Raw genomic sequence first — 20,153 nt, forward strand, 5'->3', positions numbered from 1 at the left:
AGGGTCTCAGGTAGCCCAGACTGACCTTGAACTTGTTGTGTTGAGGACCACTTTGAATTCCTGATCTTCTTGTTCCCTTCCAAGTGCTGAGATTATAGCATGAATTCACCATGCTTGACTTCTTCCTGTGCGTGGGCGTGTGTGTGTGTGTGTGTGTGTGTGTGTGTGTGTGTGCGCGCGCGCGTGCGTGTGTTTTCAGAGGACAAATTGCAAGAATCAGTCTTTTTCCATCTCTCCTTGATCATGTGAGTTCTGGCGGTTGAACTTAGGTTTTCAGGCTTAAATTTTACCTGCTGAGCCAGCTCATCATTCCTCTACCTTAATTTTTGAGACTGGAGCTACTGAATCAGAAGCTAACCAGTTCAGTTATCCTCTCTCAACAAGCTCCAGAGGTCTGTCTGTCTCTGCCTTCCTAGTTCTGGGATTACAGACACAAGCAAGCCATCACAGCCAGCATTTTACGTAGGTGCTAGGGATCTAAACTCAACTCCTCATGTTTGTACAGCAGTCACTTTTACTGACTGAACTATCTCCCTGGTCCCTTCCCACTGATTCTTTGTTGGTGTTTGTTTGATTTTAAAATTTGTATGTATTTATGTGTACCTGTGGATTTTCTGTGAACCACATGCATGTAGGTTTCGAAGGAGCTCAGTGGATGTTGGATCCCTGGAGATGAAGTTACAGAAGGTTGTGAGCCATCTGATGTTGGTGCAGGGAACTAAACTTTGTTCTCTGCAAGGCTTTGTTTTGTTTTGTTTTGAGACAGGGTTTCTTTGTGTAGCCCTGACTGTCCTGGAACTCACTCTGTAAACCAGGCTGGCCTTGAACTCACAGAGATCCTCCTGCTGCCGCCTCCCAAGTGCTGGGATTAAAGGTGTGCCCCACCATCACCCCCTCTGAAAGTCTTTAAGCATGCTTAACTGCTGACCTTCTCTCTAAAGTCTTCTTCCTGGTGTTTTTAATCAATTAAGAATTTTTCTCAGGATATGATGTAGACTTGAACATAGCTGTAAGAACTAGTTGAGTGATCCTAAGTATATGTTGCTGTTTTTCCAACTGGTGATAGTTTGCCTGACTTTATAGGGTTTCACACTGAGATAGTGACATGGACATAGCATGCCTGGTCCCTGCCTATCCTGTTGAAAGGAGGTTTTCTGACCTTCCTTGTACTCTTCTGAATATGTGTAGGCTTTTGTGTCTGAACCACAGCAACATCTTGAGCACTTCCATCACCATACAGATTCCTTCTGGCCCCTTCATGACATGCTCCGTCCTTCTTAACTCGTGCTACTAGTCTGTCCTCTTTTTACCTGTTCTCAACATAGTTTCCTGGAGGTTGACTTAAGCCCCTGAGCAAAGGTATCTTTTCTTTGATCCAGAGTAAAAAGATCCTACCAGGACTTAATGCAGATACTGTTGTGGGGCAGCCTTGTGGGGCTCCCATGTTGTTTACAGCCAGCCCCTGGCTCCAGACTGCCTTCTTTTCATCTGAGATTTTTTTATTATTGATTTTTCTTTCGGATTTTGAGCTTTGAGAGTACAGTGTCTGCATCTTTTTGACCATTCTTGGTGCCTGGCACAGTGCATGGCATGAAGAGCTCTGTGTAGGGGGAGGAAGCAGGGTGCAGCACCAGGTAGTGAGGCAGGACCAGGCAGACAGGTCACTGTTGGGGCCACAGCAGTTGTGTGCCATCTTGCTGCTCTTCCTCGGTTGCTGCCTGTGCATGATCCTTCCCTGGTCTTACATCTCTACCTCCTGTGTCCATCCTGCTCACTGTGCTGTCCTCTGACTTGCTCTGTCTTCCCATTATGGGAACTTTGAGCCAGACAGATGATAATGAGGGGACTCAGCAAGGCAGTGTCACCTGGAGAGCCCTGGCCTGTTTGGTCCTGCTGAGTCTGTTTTCTAGATGATGGGGCCTCTTGGCACAGGTCCCCACAACTTTGGGCTAGACTAGGAGCAGTTGTGGTCTCTCAGGGCCTTGGGTGGCACCTGTAGCAGTGACACCTTTGGAATGTCAAGTATCCAAATATGTCTAAGAAGAGGAGCAAAGGTTCGAGGTTTAGAAAGATGACACCAGGGCTAGGATGGCCTGAGCTGGAACAGCGTGTGAGACTGGCCTTTACATTAGAAGAGATGGGAATTAGTGGTCGGAGGGGATCAGGAAATGCTAAATCAGGAGTTTTAGGACTAAGTTCAAATCAAATGTCATTTTGTGGTGGTGGCAGTCCCAGTAGGTTGGTTGGTTGGTTGGTTTGTTTGTTTGTTTCTTTGTTTGTTTGTTTGTTTGTTTGAAGACAGTATTTCTCTATGTAGCCCTGGCTGTCCTGGAACTCCAGTAGAACAGGCTGGCCTTGAACTCAGAGATCCACCTGCCCTCTGCCTTTTGAGTACTATGTTTAAAGGCATGTGCTACCACAATGGGTTCCCACTAGATTTTTGTTGTGTTTTTAGTTTCAATTTTATTTTACATTTAAAAAATATATTTATTTATTTTATGTATATGAGTGCTCTATCTGCATGTCCAACTTTATGCCAGAAGAGGGCATCAGATCCCATTGTAGATTCCAGCTTGGTCAACATAATGAGGTTCACGACAGCTAGGGTTACACAGAGAAACCCTGTCTCTAAAAATAAAGAAGACTGGAGAGATGGCTCAGGGGTTAAAAGCACTGTCTGCTCTTCCAGAAGTCTTCAGTTCAATTTCCAGCAACTACATGGTGGCTCACACAGAACCCCCTGAGCCCAGTGTTGGGTGTGGGGGTGAAGGTGGGGCCTCTACCTTCTCTCAGCACCCACAGCTATCCTGCATTCACTTCCCAGGTACCCTAGTGTAGCGTGTGAGATCCTGACCTCTGATGTGCCCCAGATCAACGATGCCCTGGGTGCAGATGAGTCCCTCCTGAATCGTCTTTATGGCTTCCTGCAGAGTGGTGACAGCCTCAACCCACTACTTGCTAGCTTTTTCAGCAAGGTCATGGGCATTCTCATCAATCGCAAGACAGACCAGGTGCCTGCTGACTCTCAACATGTGGGTGAGGAGTTGGGAGGGTGGATGTCAGGACCCTATGCTATGACACAGCTTGTGCCCTCAGCTTGTGTCCTTCCTGCGCAAGAAAGATGACTTTGTGGACCTGTTGCTGCGGCACATCGGAACCTCAGCCATCATGGACCTCCTGTTGCGCCTGCTTACTTGTGTTGAGCGGCCCCAGTTGCGGCAGGATGTCTTCAATGTGAGGATCCTGCTCAGGAGGTGGAGTGGTGGAGTGGGATGGGCTGGCATATGGTTTAGGAACTTACCCTCTTCTTTCAGTGGCTCAATGAAGAGAAGATAGTCCAGCGGCTAATTGAGCAGATTCACCCATCAAAGGATGACAATGTAAGTGCTGGCTGACACTTCCAAGCTCTTCTTCAGACCATGTTCCACATCCCCTTGTATCTTAAGAGATGGGTATTGGGGCTAAGGATATGGCTTAGTTGGTAGAGTGCTTGCTTAGGATTCATGAAGCCCTAGAACCACATAAGTCGGGCAGAGTGGCACACAACTATAATCTCAGTTCTCTGCAAACTTGCTTTCTAGAAAGTTTGGGGATAGCCTGGGCTACGTGAGACTCTGTCTTTGCAGAGGGTGGGGATGTTAATTATTATTATAGCATGGGTCAGTGCCTCATTCCTTTTCATGGCTGAATAGTAAATACCCCACATTGTGACTATACCAAGCTTTGTTTTCCATTCAGCAGTTAATGAGTATGTGGTTGAGTAGTGCTGCGTGTGCATGCATGAATGTCTCCTTTTGGGAGGTTTTGGGTACTGGCTTCCTCAGTATAGTATGTGTCACCCCAGTGTCTGTGTGAGTGCCGTTTTCTGTCTGAAAGGGGCTGGTGCATTCTTCTTGTTTCTACTTCCCCAGCAACATTCCAATGCATCCCAGTCCCTGTGTGACATCATCCGCCTCAGCCGGGAGCAGATGATCCAAGGCCAGGACAGCCCGGAGCCAGACCAGCTGTTGGCCACCTTAGAGAAGTGGGTTTGCATGGCCAGTACTGAGGCCTAGGGAGGGACTTGTCCTGGGAGTATCCTGGCCCTTGGCCCTTTACTCTTGACTCCCCTTCCCTCAGGCAGGAGACCATCGAGCAGCTCCTGAGTAACATGTTTGAGGGAGAACAGTGCCAGTCTGTCATTGTCAGTGGGATCCAGGTGCTGCTGACCCTCTTGGAGCCTAGGAGGCCAAGGTAGAGGTGCCAGCCTGAGATGTCACACTGTCCCTGCCTGCATCTGCAGTCCCAGAGGTCTGGATGGCCATTGTGCAAAGATGTGGCTAGTCACATATATGGTCCTCCCCCAGTTGGGCCTGACCTCTGCCCTCTGTGTCTGACTTGTCAAAGAGCTCCAGATGTCCAGGATTTAAGGCTGTGGTGTCCCTCTGGCCCATTCTTGTGGCCTGTGTGGCTCACTTTGCCTTCCTCTTGCTCTCTCCGCAGGTCTGACTCTGTGACCATGAACAACTTCTTTAGCAGTGTGGATGGGCAGTTGGAGCTCCTGGCCCAGGGAGCCCTGGATAATGCAATATCCAGTATGGGTGCCTTGCATGCCCTGCGTCCCCGGCTTGCCCGTTTCCATCAGCTCCTGCTTGAGCCTCCCAAGGTGGGAGATGGGTTATTGTGATTCTAGAGGGAAGTGGGGGTGGAAGAGAAGTAGTACCCTGTGTGCACTGAGCATCCCTTGTTCTTGTAGCTGGAGCCTCTGCAGATGACATGGGGCAGCCTGGCCCCACCACTGGGTAACACAAGGTTGCATGTGGTCAAGCTCCTGGCCAGTGCTCTAAGTACCAACGCTGCTGCCTTGACACAGGAGCTCCTGGTGCTGGATGTGCCCAACACCTTACTGGTACTTGGGATGGGATCAGAGGCCAGGGAGGTGGAGATGTGGGCAGAGCATTTTTGATATTAGCCTATGTCCCCACTTCCTCAGGACCTCTTCTTCCACTACGTATTCAACAACTTTCTGCACGCTCAAGTGGAGGTGTGTGTGAGTGCCATGCTGAGTTCCGGGCCCCCTCCAGACAGCAGCTCTGAGACACCTATCCCAAATCCTATCTTGAAACATGTAAGTTGGTTCTCCTGTTCCCCTCCCTCTGGGCACCCTGGTACCTGAGGATATACCCTCCCAGAGGCCTCCCACTTGGAAACATCAGTACCTAGGATGGGTGTGGGATACACAGTTGGGGGAAAATGGGTATATACTGAGGGCCAGTGAATGCTGACTTGGCAGTGGAGAATGGGAATACTAGGAGCAAGTGAGGGGCAGAGCCTTGTGGGTATCTATGTACTTTCCATGTGAGAACTCGAAAACTCCTACTGGCTGGATATGATGACCCACACCTTAATTCCAGCCGTGGAGATGAGGATTTCAATTTTTGTGTCTAGCTTAGGTTAGGAAAAAAAAATAGGGCTTAGGATGTAGCTTACTTGGTTAGTGTATGCCTAGCATGCATGAAGTTATGGATGGTCCCTAGCACAACATAACAGCAGGTGTGATAACGCACTTGGGAGGATCAAAAGGTTATGGTTATTTTTGACTACATTAAGAGTTTGAGGCTGTCCTGGGGGAGAAATCCAGATTTAAAGCAAGCCAGAGACACTGGCTCCCACCTTTTCTTCCTCTGTTCACAAGCCTGGGGCCTGGTGAAGTATGTTTGCTGCTGGATTCTGAAAGTGTAGCTATCCCCAGGCCAACTCTCTCTGCTCTCCTGCAGCTCCTGCAGCACTGCCGCTTGGTGGAGCGCATTCTGACATCCTGGGAGGAGAATGACCGTGTACAGTCAGTACTCGCTGCCTTCCTATCGGACAGATAGGGCAATGGGAGAATGGGTTGGGGGCCTGGGTAGCCCTGGTATCCAGCCTGTCACCCAGCTGTGACCTCCACTCTCAACCAGGTCTGGAGGGGGCCCAAGAAAAGGCTATATGGGCCACCTGACCCGGGTGGCCAATGCTGTGGTGCAGAATGCAGAACAGGGACCCAATGCTGAACAACTGGGGCAGCTACTAAAGGGTGAGGCATGGGGTTGGCTGGAGGTGCAGCTTGGAGAGATGGGTGTTGGAAACTGAGGTTCTCCTACCTCATACTCCTTTATCTGTATACTCAGAGCTGCCAGAAGATCAGCAGCAGCGGTGGGAAGCATTTGTGTCAGGACCCCTGGCCGAGACCAACAAGAAGAACACAGTGGATCTGGTAAGGCCTGATCTGGTATTTTGTTCATGCTGCTGCTTCCTACAGCTGCCTGCCTTGCCCTTGTTTGGGGCCTTGAGCAGGCCCTGAGTACTCTCCTTCATCATGTCCCCAGGTGAACACTCACCATCTCCACTCCTCCAGTGATGATGAGGATGACCGCCTCAAGGAGTTCAATTTCCCTGAGGAGGCTGTATTGCAGCAGGTGGACCTGGGCCTGTGGAGAAGGGAGGAGTTGGGAGGGGTAGCTTCCTTCCAGTCCTGACCTCCGTCCCTCTTGTAGGCCTTCATGGACTTTCAGATGCAGCGCATGACCTCAGCCTTCATTGACCACTTTGGCTTTAATGATGAGGAATTTGGGGAGCAGGAGGAAAGTGTGAAGTAAGTGTTTCTCATGAAGTTGGTGACAGCATATGCTTTGCCTGCCTGTGTGTGTCCCTGTGTGAGGTTGCAGGGCTCCTAACCTCGTGATGGTTTATATCTTGCATCTTTTCTTGAATGTTCATCTGTTTGTGCACCATGACCCAGCCAGCAACCCCTGTTTCTGGGCATACTCCTAGTATTCACCTTTTCTAGATGAAGACCCAGCTTTGTAGTCATTTCCCCCTTTACAGTGAAGGTCATGGTGAAGATGATGAGCACCGTGTATAGTGTAGGAATGATACCTCAGTGAGAGATGACAGTTTTGATGAAGTCTTGATGTTTCTGCGAAAAACAGAACATGGTTGTCAGATGGCCGAACTCTTGAGACATTTTGCAGTTGGGTGGAGGAGCTGGCTTTGGGGAGCATGGAGTGGTCATCTGTGTCACTTGTCTGAGATGTTACCCCATTGGATGCCACCCTCCGAGCAAACTTATCAGCTATATACTCTCAAAGTTCTGGGACCTAGGCGGACAGAGTGAGAGCCTTGAAGGGTCCTTATGCTGAATACCTTTGGGCGTATTATGGTGGACTGCAGTCTGCTGTGACTTCAGTCTTTCTTTAGATACAACCATGGAATCCTGTATTTGCTGCTTTTCAGCTTAGTGTCTTGCCTTCTATTAGAAGTTTATATTTGGTCCCATTGGGGAAGATGCTCATGTGGAAACTTGACTCCATCCTGATGGGAGTGGGGCTGGCTTCTTGGTGGATGGAGTTGAGGTAGCTAGTTGTGCTTTTGAGACAAAGCTCCAATCCTGCTTTTCCACCAAGAAAAGTTACAAGAAAAACTAAGCTATTTAGAGTTAAAGTAGGGAAGGTAGCTGGTAAACAGTGTTGGGGGAAGGTGTCCTGCATTGCTGCTGGGGGAAGACACCAAGTCTGCTGAGGTGGGCAATGCAGTGTAGCAATTGGCTGGTCTGCTCCACTCTTGACTTGCTGAGAGTTTTAGCTCCTGGTTTAGGGGAATTAAGGATACTTCCTTTGTAGTGTGGTTGTAAGAATGGAGTATATTGCTGCTGAGTATTTCATGAACTTGAGACAGTTAGCCCCTTGGGAAATAACCCCAACTTGTGTGCACAATGTGGATCTGTATATAAAGTGTTCTTACCATGTAAGGGTAGAAAGACATCTCAGTAGAAAAAGCAAAAAGCCAATGTGGTAGTACATTCTTTTAATACCAATATCTGGGAGGTAGAGGAGACTTAGGTGTTCAAGGTCCTCCTTAGCTACATAGTGAGTTCAAGGCTAGTCTAGGTAGGCTATGTGAGACGGTATCTCAAAACAAAAACTTGAAAAGGTGGGTAAGCGGCTGTTAGAAAGTCACAGGCTCTGTTAAGAGGAAAATAAGCTGATCAGTCCTTTTGGAAAGCATGTGGGTGTTTCCAACGCACAGGTTTAATTTCTGTGGTGCTGTCTGAAAGAGAATTAAGCAGAGATGCCTGTGCACAGTGCTAAGGTAGACTTGGATAGCTTGTCATGTGCCTGCTGTGAGGTGCTGCTCCCACTGGGAGTACCTCCTGGGTAGTTCAGGCAGTTAAGTTTCTACATGGTTGGGAATGATGGTACCTGGCAGCAATGTGTTATTTAATCTCCAAAAATGGTTATGTCCTCATGTTTAGCATTTGAACACCATACTGTACGCTTCTCACAGTCATGTGTTAGCTACTGCAGCCTGTACCTATACTCTGGTGGGATCTGCCTGGGGTGGTCTCCTTGAAGCAGTTTGGCTCATTGGCTCTCAGTGTCATATATTTTCCAGGAGTGTATACTGGCCTAGTGTCCTTCCCACCAGAACTTGCATTCTCACAAGAAAGAGTAATGGTCACAAACTCAGGGCCACAAACCCTGATAAGAAGCGATAGGTCTCCCTGCATTTCTGTTAGCAGTAAGTGGTACTGGTGTAGTTAGAGCCCTTTACAGAGTGGTATTGGAATAGGATGTGTCTTGTTGATACTTTTTGGTGGTTTGCTTTGTTACGTGGTAGTTATAAACAACAGGTTGCCACAGCCAGAGTTGTCGTTATCAGGAAACATGGATGGATGTATAAACTCTTACCTAAGTTGTAGGTAAATCTTTAAAAATCTACCCTTCAAGGTAGATTCTGTTTCCTTGATTTTATATTATTTTCCTTGATGCAATGAGATTTAGAAGTACCAAGTGAGTTGCTGAGGTTACTCCATGGATAGATTAGGATTCAGACCATTTTGCAGAGCTTCCTGCGTGGCAGGTCACCTGAGTCCCTGTCCTCTGAGCATCTGAAGGAAGAAGTTGTATTGTTTTTGTCTTAAGATTTATTTTAATTTAATGCATATGAGTTTTACCTGCATGTGTATATGTATCACAAGCATAAAGTACCTGTGGAGTCCAGAAGAGAACGTAGAATCCCTAGGAATTGGCGTTATGGGTGGTCATGAGCTACCACATGGTTGCTGGGAACTGAGTCCAGGTCCTCTGCAAGAGCAGCAAGTGTTTGGATTGTTTTTTGTTTGTTTGTTTGTTTTTTTTCCACTGAACCACCTCTCCAACCCAAGAAACTATGTTTTTGTTTAGGGAGGAGGTGAAGATACTTTCCTTTAGTGTGATTTTGAGAACCAAGTAGAATGTGCTGAGAATGTGTATGCTAGGTGACTTATTTTTCTTCCTGCTGTGAACGCTGGGTTGAGCTTATAACACCTTAGGGAGGAGGTGAATTTGCACAGTAAAGAGGGTTGCTATGTGTCACGTGAACGAGCAGAGGGGTGAGCATTATGTCTCACTGCATCTCTTTTCTCCAGTGCACCATTTGACAAGACTGCCAACATCACCTTCTCCTTAAATGCTGATGATGAGAATGTGAGTGCTGCCTGTCTTGGTTGTGGGTGAAGGGGTGTGGAGGGTTCATAAACAGTACAGCATATCCTCCTGTCCTGCACTGCAGCCCAATGCCAACCTGCTTGAGATATGCTACAAGGACCGGATCCAGCAATTCGATGATGAGGAAGAAGATGAGGAGGAAGGCCAAGGCTCAGCAGAGTCAGATGGTGAATATGGTGCCTGGCAGGGCAGCCAGCCAGCGAGGGCATCCCATGCAGGCCAGCCTCCTGGTGTCCGGTGAGTCTCCCTCTACCCTCCTATCTCTTCTGCTTGGGGTTGTACGTACACTTAAGCACATACATGTGTCTGAGTGACTACTCGCACACACCAAATGCTTATAAATGTATTGGACTGAGGTTGAAGTGCATGAGAAAAATCAGTGAATTGTATGTTAGTTTCAATCACAAGTGTTAGAAACTCAGTTCCAATTAATCAAGTTAGGCACAGAATGAAGAAGGCTCCATCATTTAACTGCTTCTGAGTTCAGATGGTACCACATACAAGTTTCCCTTTCTCCTCTTTTTGGAATGACAGATGAAACCACTATCAAACTAGATTGTTCATCAGCTTTCTATAGATAAATTTTTTCTTCCTTTTTTTTTGTCCGATACTCAGTGTGATCAAATTAATTCATGTCAGAACTTTTGCTGAGATGAACATCACCTCAAGTATGTATGGTCTGCAGCTCCAAGCTTTTACCTCATGTCTTGATTTGAAGAAAGTTATTTGTGTTAACTTTATAATTGGTGTGTAGCATGCATACAGACATAAATGTACAGACCCTGTGCTTGTTGCCAGATGGAAGCACTCAGTCAAAGTCTAGAGCCAGGAGCAGGACCCAGTTCTTCTGTCCCCTACATGGCTGCTGTCTTCCCTGCCATGGACAGAGGTGTCCTGACATCTTGCCCGCTCTTTATAATCATACAATATAGGAAAAGGGTCCTATGTTTGAGATTCTTGTCAATAGACTGTTTTGAGGGAGCCTGCTGACCCTACGATTACAAGTGTATGCCACAACCCAGACTTTTACTGTGTTTTTTTACTATTATATGGGTGCATGAGTGCCTTGGTGGGGTTGGGGGGAATTGGTCAAAAGACAACTTGCAGGAGTTAGTTCTCTACTTCCACAGTTTGGGTCCCAGAGATTGAATTCAGGTGGTCACACTTGGTGGCAGGTACTTTTGTTTGCTAAGCCACCTTGCTGGTTTGTGTGTGCATACTTCCACACTCAAGTGAAGTGGGCATGAACACATGCGCACATATGCACACACACACACACACACAGATTTGGACAGGTTCATTGTACAAAATGGTAGATTTCTTAGTGACATTTTAATATGTTATTAACTCTTCTAACTCTCTCCTATTCCCCCTCTCCTCTTCCCAACTAGCTGCCCTCTTTTTGTGTCTTTGTAAGCTAGTTTATTTCCCTTAACATGGTGGTCTCTGTTAGCCTTCCAATGTCGTAATTTTATTGTTTATGGCTAAAGAAAACTCAAACCTCTTTTTGTGTGTGGATCACTTTTTTTTTTTGGTCTAGTTCTCTGTTGATGGACGCTGAGACTGATGTTATTAACTTGACATTGTAAATAGTATCATAATAAACAACTGTGCAGGTATCTTTGTTCTGTGCTGACTTAGATTCCTTATGTGTATACCCAGAGCCACCTTACAGAGTGTAGCAGATCTAGTGTTAGTTTTTTAAAGAGATCCCTTTTTTTCCCTCAAGTTGTTGGTTTTTTTTTTGAGACATCATTATAGCCTAGCCTGGCTTAAACTTGCTGTGTCACTGAGGATGGCCTTGAACTTCTGATCCTCCTGAGTTTTAGGATCACAGGCATGCACCCCTACACCCTTTTATGCTTTTCGTGTTCTTACATTCTTCCTTTCTTCACTTATTCTGATGAACTCACAAAAGCATTACATGGCTGATTGAAGGAAGTCATTCAGTCCCAGCTCTGTACATCTCAGTGAAGTTCTTCCATACAGCACGTAGCTTTTCTGAAGCACTGGCATGTCACTTAGGGTTTTGCACTTACTCTATCACTGGTTTATGGTTCTTGCTACTTTAATACCCAGAACACTGAATTCACTCACCTGCTTTGGGGTAAAAGACAAACTATAGTGGAACTGAGTGAGATAGGCAAAAATAGAAAGATTTGTGTTGTCTTTCTGACTCATGTCCTTTTGGCCTATATTCTATCTTTTTTTTGGAGGGGGTGGGTTAGTTTTTTCAAGACAAGGTTTCTTTGTAGCTTTGGTGCCTGCCCTGGAACTAGCTCTTGTAGACCAGGCTGACCTTGAACTCACAGAGATCTGCCTGCCTCTGCCTCCCAAGTACTAGGATTAAAGATATATGTATGCCACAACCGCCTGGCTTCTACATTCCATCTTCCCTCATTATCTAATGTTTCCCCTTTTGGTCTCTTTTCTAAATGTTACACTATATCACAGCTATGGGATAACGTGGTTTTTGTCTTTGAGTTTGGGTTACCCATAATTCTTCCTTCCTCCTTTGTGTGTACAGGTGGTTGGGATTTCCTTCATGGTTACACACTGTTTGTCATAAGCATTCAGACTATTTTTAGAGTAGCCAAGGGTGCTAGGTGGTGTTCTCAGGATGTGACAGTTGTGTTTCCTGCAATTTCTAGCTGGAGGGAAAAGCAAAGGAAATCTTTTTATTCTGGGGCTGATTCGCAGGTGGAGAGGTCTGTGTGTGTTTGGTGACAAAGGTGACTTGAGAGTTGGTGCCCATCGCTTTTTGTGGTTGTGGCTTAGTCTTGTTCTCAAGTGACTCAGACTCTGCTTGTTTGCTGGCTTCTCCAGCATCTTCACATCCTTGGGTTCCCTGGGTCTCTCTGGAGGCCTCTGTTCCCTGTCATCTTTTTGTTGTCATCTGCTCTGTGGTTGGGGAAGTGGGTCAGTAGGCTGTCCCTACATGGCCTCCTGATGAGTTGGTATCTGAGGCAGGAGTGGAGGAAGCACAGACAGCGAGGAGGACGAGGAGGATGAGGAGGAAGAGGATGAGGATGAGGGGGCTGGCCAGGCAGCCTGTGAAAGGACCAGCCCTTCCTCCTTCCCCAGCCCCGGCCCTCAGCCTTCTGGTAAGTGTTTGGTGGCTTGTGCTCAGGTATACATGGAGTGTCTACCTGCTTTCAGCTTACTTTCTGTCCATGTTCTCTCACCTCTGCCACAGGCCCAAGTTGGACAGCCACTTTTGACCCAGTGCCTATGGATGCCCCAACAGGACCCTCAGTTTCCAAGGAGGCAGACACGTCCTCTACCCAGATCCTGACCAGCCCTCCAGCCCATGATGCCCCACAGCTCAGGTGTGGATGGGCAGGGCAGGGCCAGGGCAGTTGGTTATGACTCTCGTCTGGGAGGTGCTCCCACAACCTAGTTCTCTCTTTGGTTTGGATGTTCACCACAGCCACACCTTCAAACTCCTCTCCTAACTTGTAGGTCTCAGGACCCTACACCCCCCTCAGCACCTCAGGAAGTCACAGATAGCAGCAAAGTAGCAGAGCCTTTGGGTAAGTCACGCCATACCTTTCCCATAAGGGCTCTGAACTCTGCCTCAGGCCCACATGTGTGAAGACAGCAGCAGTCTCAGCTTGCTGGAAGGTAGCAGCTGAGATGTGACCCATCTCTTCTTCCACAGCCCCCTGCCAGGCCTTGGTTAGTGTTGCGGATGTCCAGGCCACTCTTCATGGGATGTGCTCTGCCCCCAGCTCCTTGGACAGGTGACCATTGGTATTCTATCTGAACTGCTTGCTGGAGGTGGTGTAGGGGAAGCCCATCCTCCCTGCTGAAGTGGGTGTTGGACTCTTTGTCCCTCCCTAGTTGTCCTTAGCACCAAACTCTTCTTTGAACTCCTATGCCCCTGTAGCTGTTCTTTTTAGTAATTAAATTTTTTGGACAATGGCACATAGGGCCCTTGAGACTCCAGAGGTGAGAACAGCTTCTAAGAAGATCAGGGACCACATGAAGGAGGAGTGTGCATGGCACCACAACCATATTTTGCAGGGGGGTGGCCACTGAAAGCTGTCAGCTGTAAGGCTGAAGAGGCCTGGCTCCTCCCCCCCCCCCCCCCCCCCCCCCCCGCAGCTCTGCATCCCCACCATGCTCTGCAGTCAGTATGCTCATAGGCTTCCCTGTTCTGAGGTCTCTCTGCTCCCCTGCCCTATCCTCACCTGAGGCCCCTTCTGGAGAGATGAGTGGCCTCAGGCAGGCAGAGCTCTGGGAGCATCTAACAGTAGTCAAACTGGTTTCTCTTACAGTGCAACCAGAGACCCCTCTACCTCTGTCCCAGCCTTCGAGGCCTACCAGTCCCCCCAGACTGTGGAGGGAGAAAAGAGCCTAGAACTTTTGGGGTTTCCCCAAAGCCAGAGGTGAGTTAGCCTCTCTGGTCAGTGTTGGTGGAGGGGGCAAGGCTGGTGGGGCAAGAAGTAACCTCCAGATCTCCTTTCTTCCCTAATAGTGCCCAGGGCCTTGAGATACCCAATGGCTCTACCACAGGAGAGCCTGTTTCATCGAGTTCCCAGTGAGTGTGCCTACAGCCTGGGGTGGGTGGAGAAGATGGGGTCACTGGACTCTCATAAGTGTCTCCCTCTGTTTCCAGGTAGCTGCCTGGTGGCAGTGGTGGCCAAATCTTCTGTCCTCCCCATGGAATCCCCCAGTGGGGCAAGATGGGTCCTTTGGTGGACCCCTGCCCCATTATCCCATATCCCACATTCTCTCCTCTGGACTCCAAAGGAGGCTGGTGCCAGGGAGTACCCTCCCCCACCCCCATTTGCACTGAGAAGAGAAACTATGGAGCCTTGTCTCCTAGAATAAAGATAGAGAGTCACATAGAGAGAAAGGAGAGAGAGAAAGACGTATATTATATATTATATATATAGAGAGAGGAGAGGGAGGAGTAAGAAAGGAAGCCAGGACAATAACTGGGTCAGTAGCGCTGAAGCACAACCTCCCCGCCTGTCCCAACAGGGACTGGCGCCGGGGTTTGAGGCTGCTGACCTGTGCTCTGGTGCAGATGCTTAGACCCAGCCTTTCACTCAGGACCACCTTGGGGTGTAACAGGGCATTAGACCCGGATGACCATGTAATTGTTTAGACCTTGCACTTCGACCAGGCATCTGGCCCCTGGCCCTGGGGAGCAGGGCTTCCCTGGCAACATCCCCAGAGGCCCAGAACTGGGGATTCTGGGTACCCAGTGCCCTGACGGTCCCAGCACTGCTGCCAAGTGGCCTTGTCCCAGCTCCTTCCCCCAGGCTGGTGTGAGTGTGCAAGTATGTATGCAGAGCTTGTGTTTCATACTGCAAATATAAATAAAGGAAGACAGCTGAAGATTCCTGGTGTCAGAGCTCGAGTTCTGGGTTCAGGGTTGGGTGAATCTGCTCCACATGGCCTAGAGAGAACTACATTCTACATTCTCTTGGGATTGCACTGGTGAGTGAGTGAGTGTGTGTGGGGGGGAGGGGGAGGGAGGGAGGGGAGTGTTGTGTGTATAGTGGGCTTAATGCTTACCAGGCGGAACATCAGGAAAGAGCACTGGTCTTGTTGAGTTAGCACTTTGGGATCCTTCTCATCCTGATATGCACCTCCTTGACCCTGTTTTGAAATGCAGATCAGGGTAGGAGCTGTGCTGTGTCAGCTCATAGCCCTATCCTCCTCTAGCTGAGACCTGCTAGGAAGAGCAAGAGGTCCCTGGACCTTGGAGCTGGGCTTCCTGCCACTAAGGGGATAGGAAGCGCTGGGCATGTTGGTGCATGCTTTTAGTCCCAGCACTCAGGAGGCAGAGGCAGGCGGCTGACCTACATGAGTTGGAAGCCAGTCAGGTCTACAAAGTGAGTTTCATGACAGACAGGACTACATAGAGAAACCTTGTCTCAGAAAAACAATCCAAAACAAAAAAGTGGGATAGGAGGCAGGGAGTTGCCTTGGGAGTAGGTACTATCTACATGGGAAGGCTACAGAACAGTGAAAATACAATGGAGTAAAAAATGTGTTTGAGTGACATCAAGCACAAGGCAGGGTTTTTTTTTTCAATTAGTGCTTGTGGCAGGGCTCCTCTCTGGAGTCTTTTCCTGCTTCTGTTCTTCAGTGTTGGTTGTTGGGGTTAGGTACCCCTCTGTAGAACCCTGCATTGTCCCTTCTGATTGACTGTGCAGAAGACAATGGGAGGTCCACTAGTGGGAGCTCACCTATGGTGGTCTATAAGAGGAGTAGGTGGCCAGGTTTTTAGGGGCTGTTAAGGGTGGAGGGACCCTTGAGTCCTGATGGGCACCTTATCAGCAAGTGCCAGACAAGAACAGACCTTGGGTGAGCCCTGTTATCAGTCCCAGAGTCCACAGGACACACTTGGATTAATGTGTAACCTTACAAGGCTTCCCCTCTGCCCTCTGAAGTCACTGGTTCCTAAATAGACACCATTCAACATGGATGCTAGAAAAGAGGGGCTGCTTCTGAAGACACTCTTCTCAGACCAAGTGAGAACCTATGCGGTGGGTTCAGGCCTGGGAATGTGGGCAGCCCTAAGGCCTGGGATTATTCTCTGCGTGGTGAGTTGGTTGGGATCCCCTAGCCTTCCAGGAGTTTGGGTTCTAAGGTACTGTAGTTTTGTCCTTGCAGGAGACATGAGTGACAAAATTACCAAAGTGGCTAAAGATCTTGAAGTCCAACCTGGACACAACTTGGGTCCTGGCATGAGGGTGGTATGGGGTGGGGAGCAGATGTTAAAATAGACCCTCACAATGTATCCTAGACTGATCTTGAGCCTAGAGTCCTCCTGTCATCTCCTAAGTACTGGAATTGCAGACATTTCCCATCGTCCTTGCTGTGACTCCCACCTGAGGACTGTGCTGAGTGTGGGAGACTGAGCAGCTTCCCTCTCTTGAAGCACCCACAGGTCCGCAGGTGGCTGGTCCCCTTCATCCTTGCCTGCTCCTTCTACTTCCTCCTCTGGATTCCTGAGGACCAACCGTCCTGGGTCAGTGCCCTGGTCAAGTGCCTGCCCATCCTCTGCCTGGTTGTGTTCCTGTGGGCTGTGACCCCTGGTAGGAGCTCCTCCTGGCTCCTCCAAGGAGCTCTTGTGTGTTCTGCTGTGGGCGATGCCTGTCTCATCTGGCCTGAAGCTTTCCTTTATGGTGAGCAGGGACCCTATGAAAATACTTCTAGGGCTGTTGTGGAGTTGAGTTAGTGCTGGGACACTACTTGGGTTACAAGGAGCTTCCCCTAGAATCCACTGGGCTGAACCAGGCTGTGATCCCAAGACACCAGGAAGCAGTGATGAGTGACAGTCAGCTCATAGTTCATCCAAGGGTTTGGGGTCAGGCTATTTGGTTGGAAGGTGTGGGATTACCTGGTTGGAATGAATAGTGTGGAGAAAATTAAAATGCAGCATAGCCAAGGAGGGTGGGGATGGATGACAGAATTGTTTTTGAGACATCTGTGTAGTCCGGGCTGATCTGAATGGCCTCAAACTTAGGATCTTCCTGCCTTAGCTTTCTCAAGTACCAGGATTACAGGAATATACAGAAATTTCACTACCACACGTATTGAGGCATTTTTTTTTTTTTTAAGAATGTGTGTACATGTGGGGAGATGGGCCATCTTGGGCATGGGGATAGGTGGGGGACCTGGGGTGATAGCAAGTGAGTTATTTTGCCCCAGTGGGCCAGTCTGGCTGGAGTAGAGTTGGTGAAATGAGGGTATAGGGCTTCTTAGAACACGGTGTGGAGTTGATGGACTCTTGAACAGAGCAAGCACATGACATAGTATGAATTTTAAGTCATTCCCTTTGCTCTGGGAACTGATAGAACACCCAAGAATGGAATGAAATTGGAAACCCACCAGGAAAAGGGGTACTTTAACCTCAGTAGAATATGATAGTGCCGTGGCCATGGGGGAAGGAGCTGGCACTTTGGAGTCATTGTTCCTTTAGGCCTGGTGGTGGCCAAGGCAACAGTGAGAAGCAGGAGGCCAACTTCTGCCTCACTGGGCATCTACCCCACCTCACTGGGTGCCCATCCCTCTCTCCCTCAGGCATGGCTGCCTTCTCTGCTGCCCACTTATTCTACCTCCGGGCCTTTGGCCTGTCCCCTCTGCAGCCCGGATTGCTGCTGTACATCATGTTGGCCTCTCTCATATACTACAGCTTCCTCTTGCCACACCTTGAGCCGGACATGGTCCTTCCTGTGTTGGCCTATGGGCTGATCCTGAGCTCCATGCTGTGGCGCAGCCTTGTCAGGGGTGGGAGTGCTGGCTGGGGTGGTGTGCTCTTCACAATCTCCGATGGTGTGCTGGCCTGGAACGCTTTCATTTGTTCCTTACCTTTTGCTCGTCATGTGATCATGACCACCTACTATGCAGCCCAGCTCCTTCTCATCCTGTCAGGCCCCAGGAACCCAGGGCTCAAAACCCACTAATGCAGAACCCAGACAACCCAGTGTTCCCTCCTATAAGGACCTTGGTTTTTCACGTTAACCCAACCTGCAAGTGGATGCTCCCGTCATGTGTCTGCAGATACTTACTTGGCCATCGAAACATCTGTATACTGTTGACAGAATTTCAAATCAACCAAGATCAAGCTGCCGTCCATGGCTTTTGATTGTGAATTCCAGGCCCTCAACTCAACCTACATCATGTCTTCTCCCCATGCCTGCTTCCTTTCCCCAATCAGCCACCTGTCCCTTCACACTGCTCCAAATCTGGTTCTAGCTGCTTAAGTAAAATGAATGTTGGAACAACAGTGTCATCCTTATTTGGGAGGGATGCATAGGGATGATGACAGTTCATAACAGCAAACTTGGTTTTTGTTTATTTTAAAACGTATTAGGGTGTGAGTGGGAATACACGTGTGTGCAGATATGCATACCCATGTGCTCCCACTGAAGACAGAAGAGGACATCTGATGTCCTCTCACTGTCTACCTATTTGAGGCAGGCTCTCCTTCCCTGAACCTGTGCTTTACAGTTTCTTTACTAGGCCAAAAACCATCAAGCACCAGTAATCCTGTCAGCCTTCTTCAGACCTGGAGTTACAGGCTTGTGATTTCCATGATTTCACAGCAAGTGCTCTTTAAATATATGTGTATGTGTATACACATACACACACACACACACACACATATATACCCATATACATTGAATTGTATATAGTTGTGTTTATCTATGTGTAGGTATGTACATGGGAGTGAAAATACCTGAGGAGGCCAGAGGTGTCAGGTTCCCCTGGATCTGAGTTACAAGCAGTTGTGAGCTGCTTGATGAGGGTTCTGGGACCTTTGCAAGAGAAGTTTGCATTCTTTTTCTAAGACAGGGTTTCTCTTTATAGCTTTGGAGCTTGTCCTAGCACTCACTCTGTAGACCAGGCTGGCCTCAAACTCACAGAGATCCGCCTGTCTCTGCCTCCTAAGTGCTGGGATTAAAGACATGTGCCACCACTGCCTGGCTGAAAAGTAAGCCTTCTTTTGTTTTGTTTTGTTTTTCAAGACAGGGTTTCTCTGTAGCTTTGGAGCGTGTCCTGGAACTTACTCTGTAGACCAGACTGGCCTCGAACTCACAGAGATCCGCCTGTCTCTGCCTCCCAAGTGCTGGGATTGAAGGCAGAATTAAAGGTGTGTATCACCACCACCCGGCCGAGAAGTAGGCATTCTTAATCATCTGCACCCTGCACACTCTCTCCCTCCTCTCTTTCCTCTCTTTTCTTTCTTAAACTTAAGAAATCAACTCATAACAAGCAATCTAGACTGCTGGGTCATTTAAATTTAGTGCTCCATCCAGTCCTTAAACGTCTTTCCAGACAGGATTTTATCATGTAACCCATAACCCATGCTTGTCTCAAATTTATTATCCTGCCTTAGCACCTCAAGCAAATGTCTTGATTAAACCCTGTGATTCAGGCCTGGTGTCTGATTCAGTGTGTGTGTGTGTGTGTGTGTGTGTGTGAGATTCAGTTGCAGGTGAGGATTTCAGAAGCGAGACTAGAAAAGTTTTATTACTATTTGTGTGTATATACTGGGATTATAAGTGGAGTGTGTGTGTGTAGGCCAGAGGTCAACCTCCAGTGACATTCATAACCCACATAAAAAGTCAAATATGGTAGCATGTGTTTATAATCCCACTAGCTTGGTGGTCATTTATCCCAAGGGATCCTCTTATCTCCACCAGTGGGCTTATAAATTTAGGTCCTCATATTTATATAGCAAGTACTTTACCAACCTATCTATTTACCTGTCCCACCCTCACACCTTTTGATGCAGTAGCCCAGGCAGTCTTTGAGCTCTTCCTGTAGCTGAAGATGACCTTGAACTTAATGGTGCTTCTACCTCTTCCTTTCAAGTGCTAGAATTAACCTGTGTGTACAATTGTGTAATTTTGGGATGGAATTGAGGGTTTTGTGCATGCTAGGCAAGCACTCCACTATTGTCACAGTGTCAGAGAAGTGGGAACAGAGGGACCTTGGAGAGGACAGGTGGGTGTGGAGTAGCGAGTGAGAGTTTAGGGTTAATCCTTCAGCAGTGTGACTTTGACAAGCCACTTCCCAGTCTGGAGTTCCTGTTCTGTCAGAGTGTGTGGTGAGGTCCAGCACCTATCTCTACTGCTTTGTTGTCCAAAGTGTACTTTTAGTGACCGTGATAGCAGAAGC

General features: G+C 48.2%; 2 protein-coding genes across 3 annotated transcripts in view; both read left to right on the top strand.

Annotated features, from left to right (window-relative positions):
• Nucleotides 1–14,909, top strand: part of Ppp6r1 (protein phosphatase 6 regulatory subunit 1) — a 25,812-nt gene extending 10,903 nt beyond the window's left edge. Inside the window, exons 3-24 of the mRNA XM_005369343.3 lie at nt 2,825–3,011; nt 3,097–3,234; nt 3,315–3,380; nt 3,912–4,024; nt 4,120–4,233; nt 4,483–4,645; nt 4,736–4,888; nt 4,973–5,107; nt 5,757–5,821; nt 5,937–6,052; nt 6,147–6,232; nt 6,345–6,434; nt 6,513–6,610; nt 9,425–9,482; nt 9,568–9,740; nt 12,474–12,607; nt 12,700–12,832; nt 12,966–13,036; nt 13,165–13,246; nt 13,784–13,894; nt 13,984–14,046; nt 14,125–14,909. Coding sequence (XP_005369400.1) covers nt 2,825–3,011; nt 3,097–3,234; nt 3,315–3,380; nt 3,912–4,024; nt 4,120–4,233; nt 4,483–4,645; nt 4,736–4,888; nt 4,973–5,107; nt 5,757–5,821; nt 5,937–6,052; nt 6,147–6,232; nt 6,345–6,434; nt 6,513–6,610; nt 9,425–9,482; nt 9,568–9,740; nt 12,474–12,607; nt 12,700–12,832; nt 12,966–13,036; nt 13,165–13,246; nt 13,784–13,894; nt 13,984–14,046; nt 14,125–14,128 — 2,353 coding nt within the window. The 3' untranslated portion in view covers nt 14,129–14,909. The remainder of the gene's footprint in view (nt 1–2,824; nt 3,012–3,096; nt 3,235–3,314; nt 3,381–3,911; nt 4,025–4,119; nt 4,234–4,482; nt 4,646–4,735; nt 4,889–4,972; nt 5,108–5,756; nt 5,822–5,936; nt 6,053–6,146; nt 6,233–6,344; nt 6,435–6,512; nt 6,611–9,424; nt 9,483–9,567; nt 9,741–12,473; nt 12,608–12,699; nt 12,833–12,965; nt 13,037–13,164; nt 13,247–13,783; nt 13,895–13,983; nt 14,047–14,124) is intronic.
• A 458-nt stretch (nt 14,910–15,367) lies between these two features.
• On the top strand, nt 15,368–18,360 carry Tmem86b (transmembrane protein 86B). 2 transcript variants are annotated; one of them, XM_013354534.2, is made up of 3 exons: nt 15,368–16,066; nt 16,405–16,651; nt 17,550–18,360. In XM_013354534.2, the coding sequence occupies exons 1-3, from the start codon at nt 15,944–15,946 to the stop codon at nt 17,930–17,932; spliced, it is 753 nt and encodes a 250-aa protein (XP_013209988.1). In that variant the 5' UTR covers nt 15,368–15,943; the 3' UTR covers nt 17,933–18,360. The 2 variants fall into 2 exon arrangements, with proteins under 2 accessions (XP_013209988.1, XP_005369401.1); XM_005369344.3 differs by having other exon boundaries at nt 15,368–15,994; nt 17,550–18,355.
• The last annotated feature ends 1,793 nt before the right edge of the window (nt 18,361–20,153 follow it).

This window comes from Microtus ochrogaster, unplaced genomic scaffold (assembly GCF_000317375.1).
Source record: "Microtus ochrogaster isolate Prairie Vole_2 unplaced genomic scaffold, MicOch1.0 UNK47, whole genome shotgun sequence".
Classification (NCBI taxonomy): domain Eukaryota; kingdom Metazoa; phylum Chordata; class Mammalia; order Rodentia; family Cricetidae; genus Microtus; species Microtus ochrogaster.

What these genes read in the sequence shown, in the direction of transcription:
- Tmem86b (XM_013354534.2), top strand. Translation starts at nt 15,944, where the DNA reads ATGGATGCTAGAAAAGAGGGGCTGCTTCTGAAGACACTCTTCTCAGAC. An exon ending in CTGGGATTATTCTCTGCGTG is followed by an intron (nt 16,067 to 16,404) that starts GTGAGTTGGTTG and finishes CCTCTCTTGAAG; the next exon opens with CACCCACAGGTCCGCAGGTG. An exon ending in GCCTGAAGCTTTCCTTTATG is followed by an intron (nt 16,652 to 17,549) that starts GTGAGCAGGGAC and finishes TCTCTCCCTCAG; the next exon opens with GCATGGCTGCCTTCTCTGCT.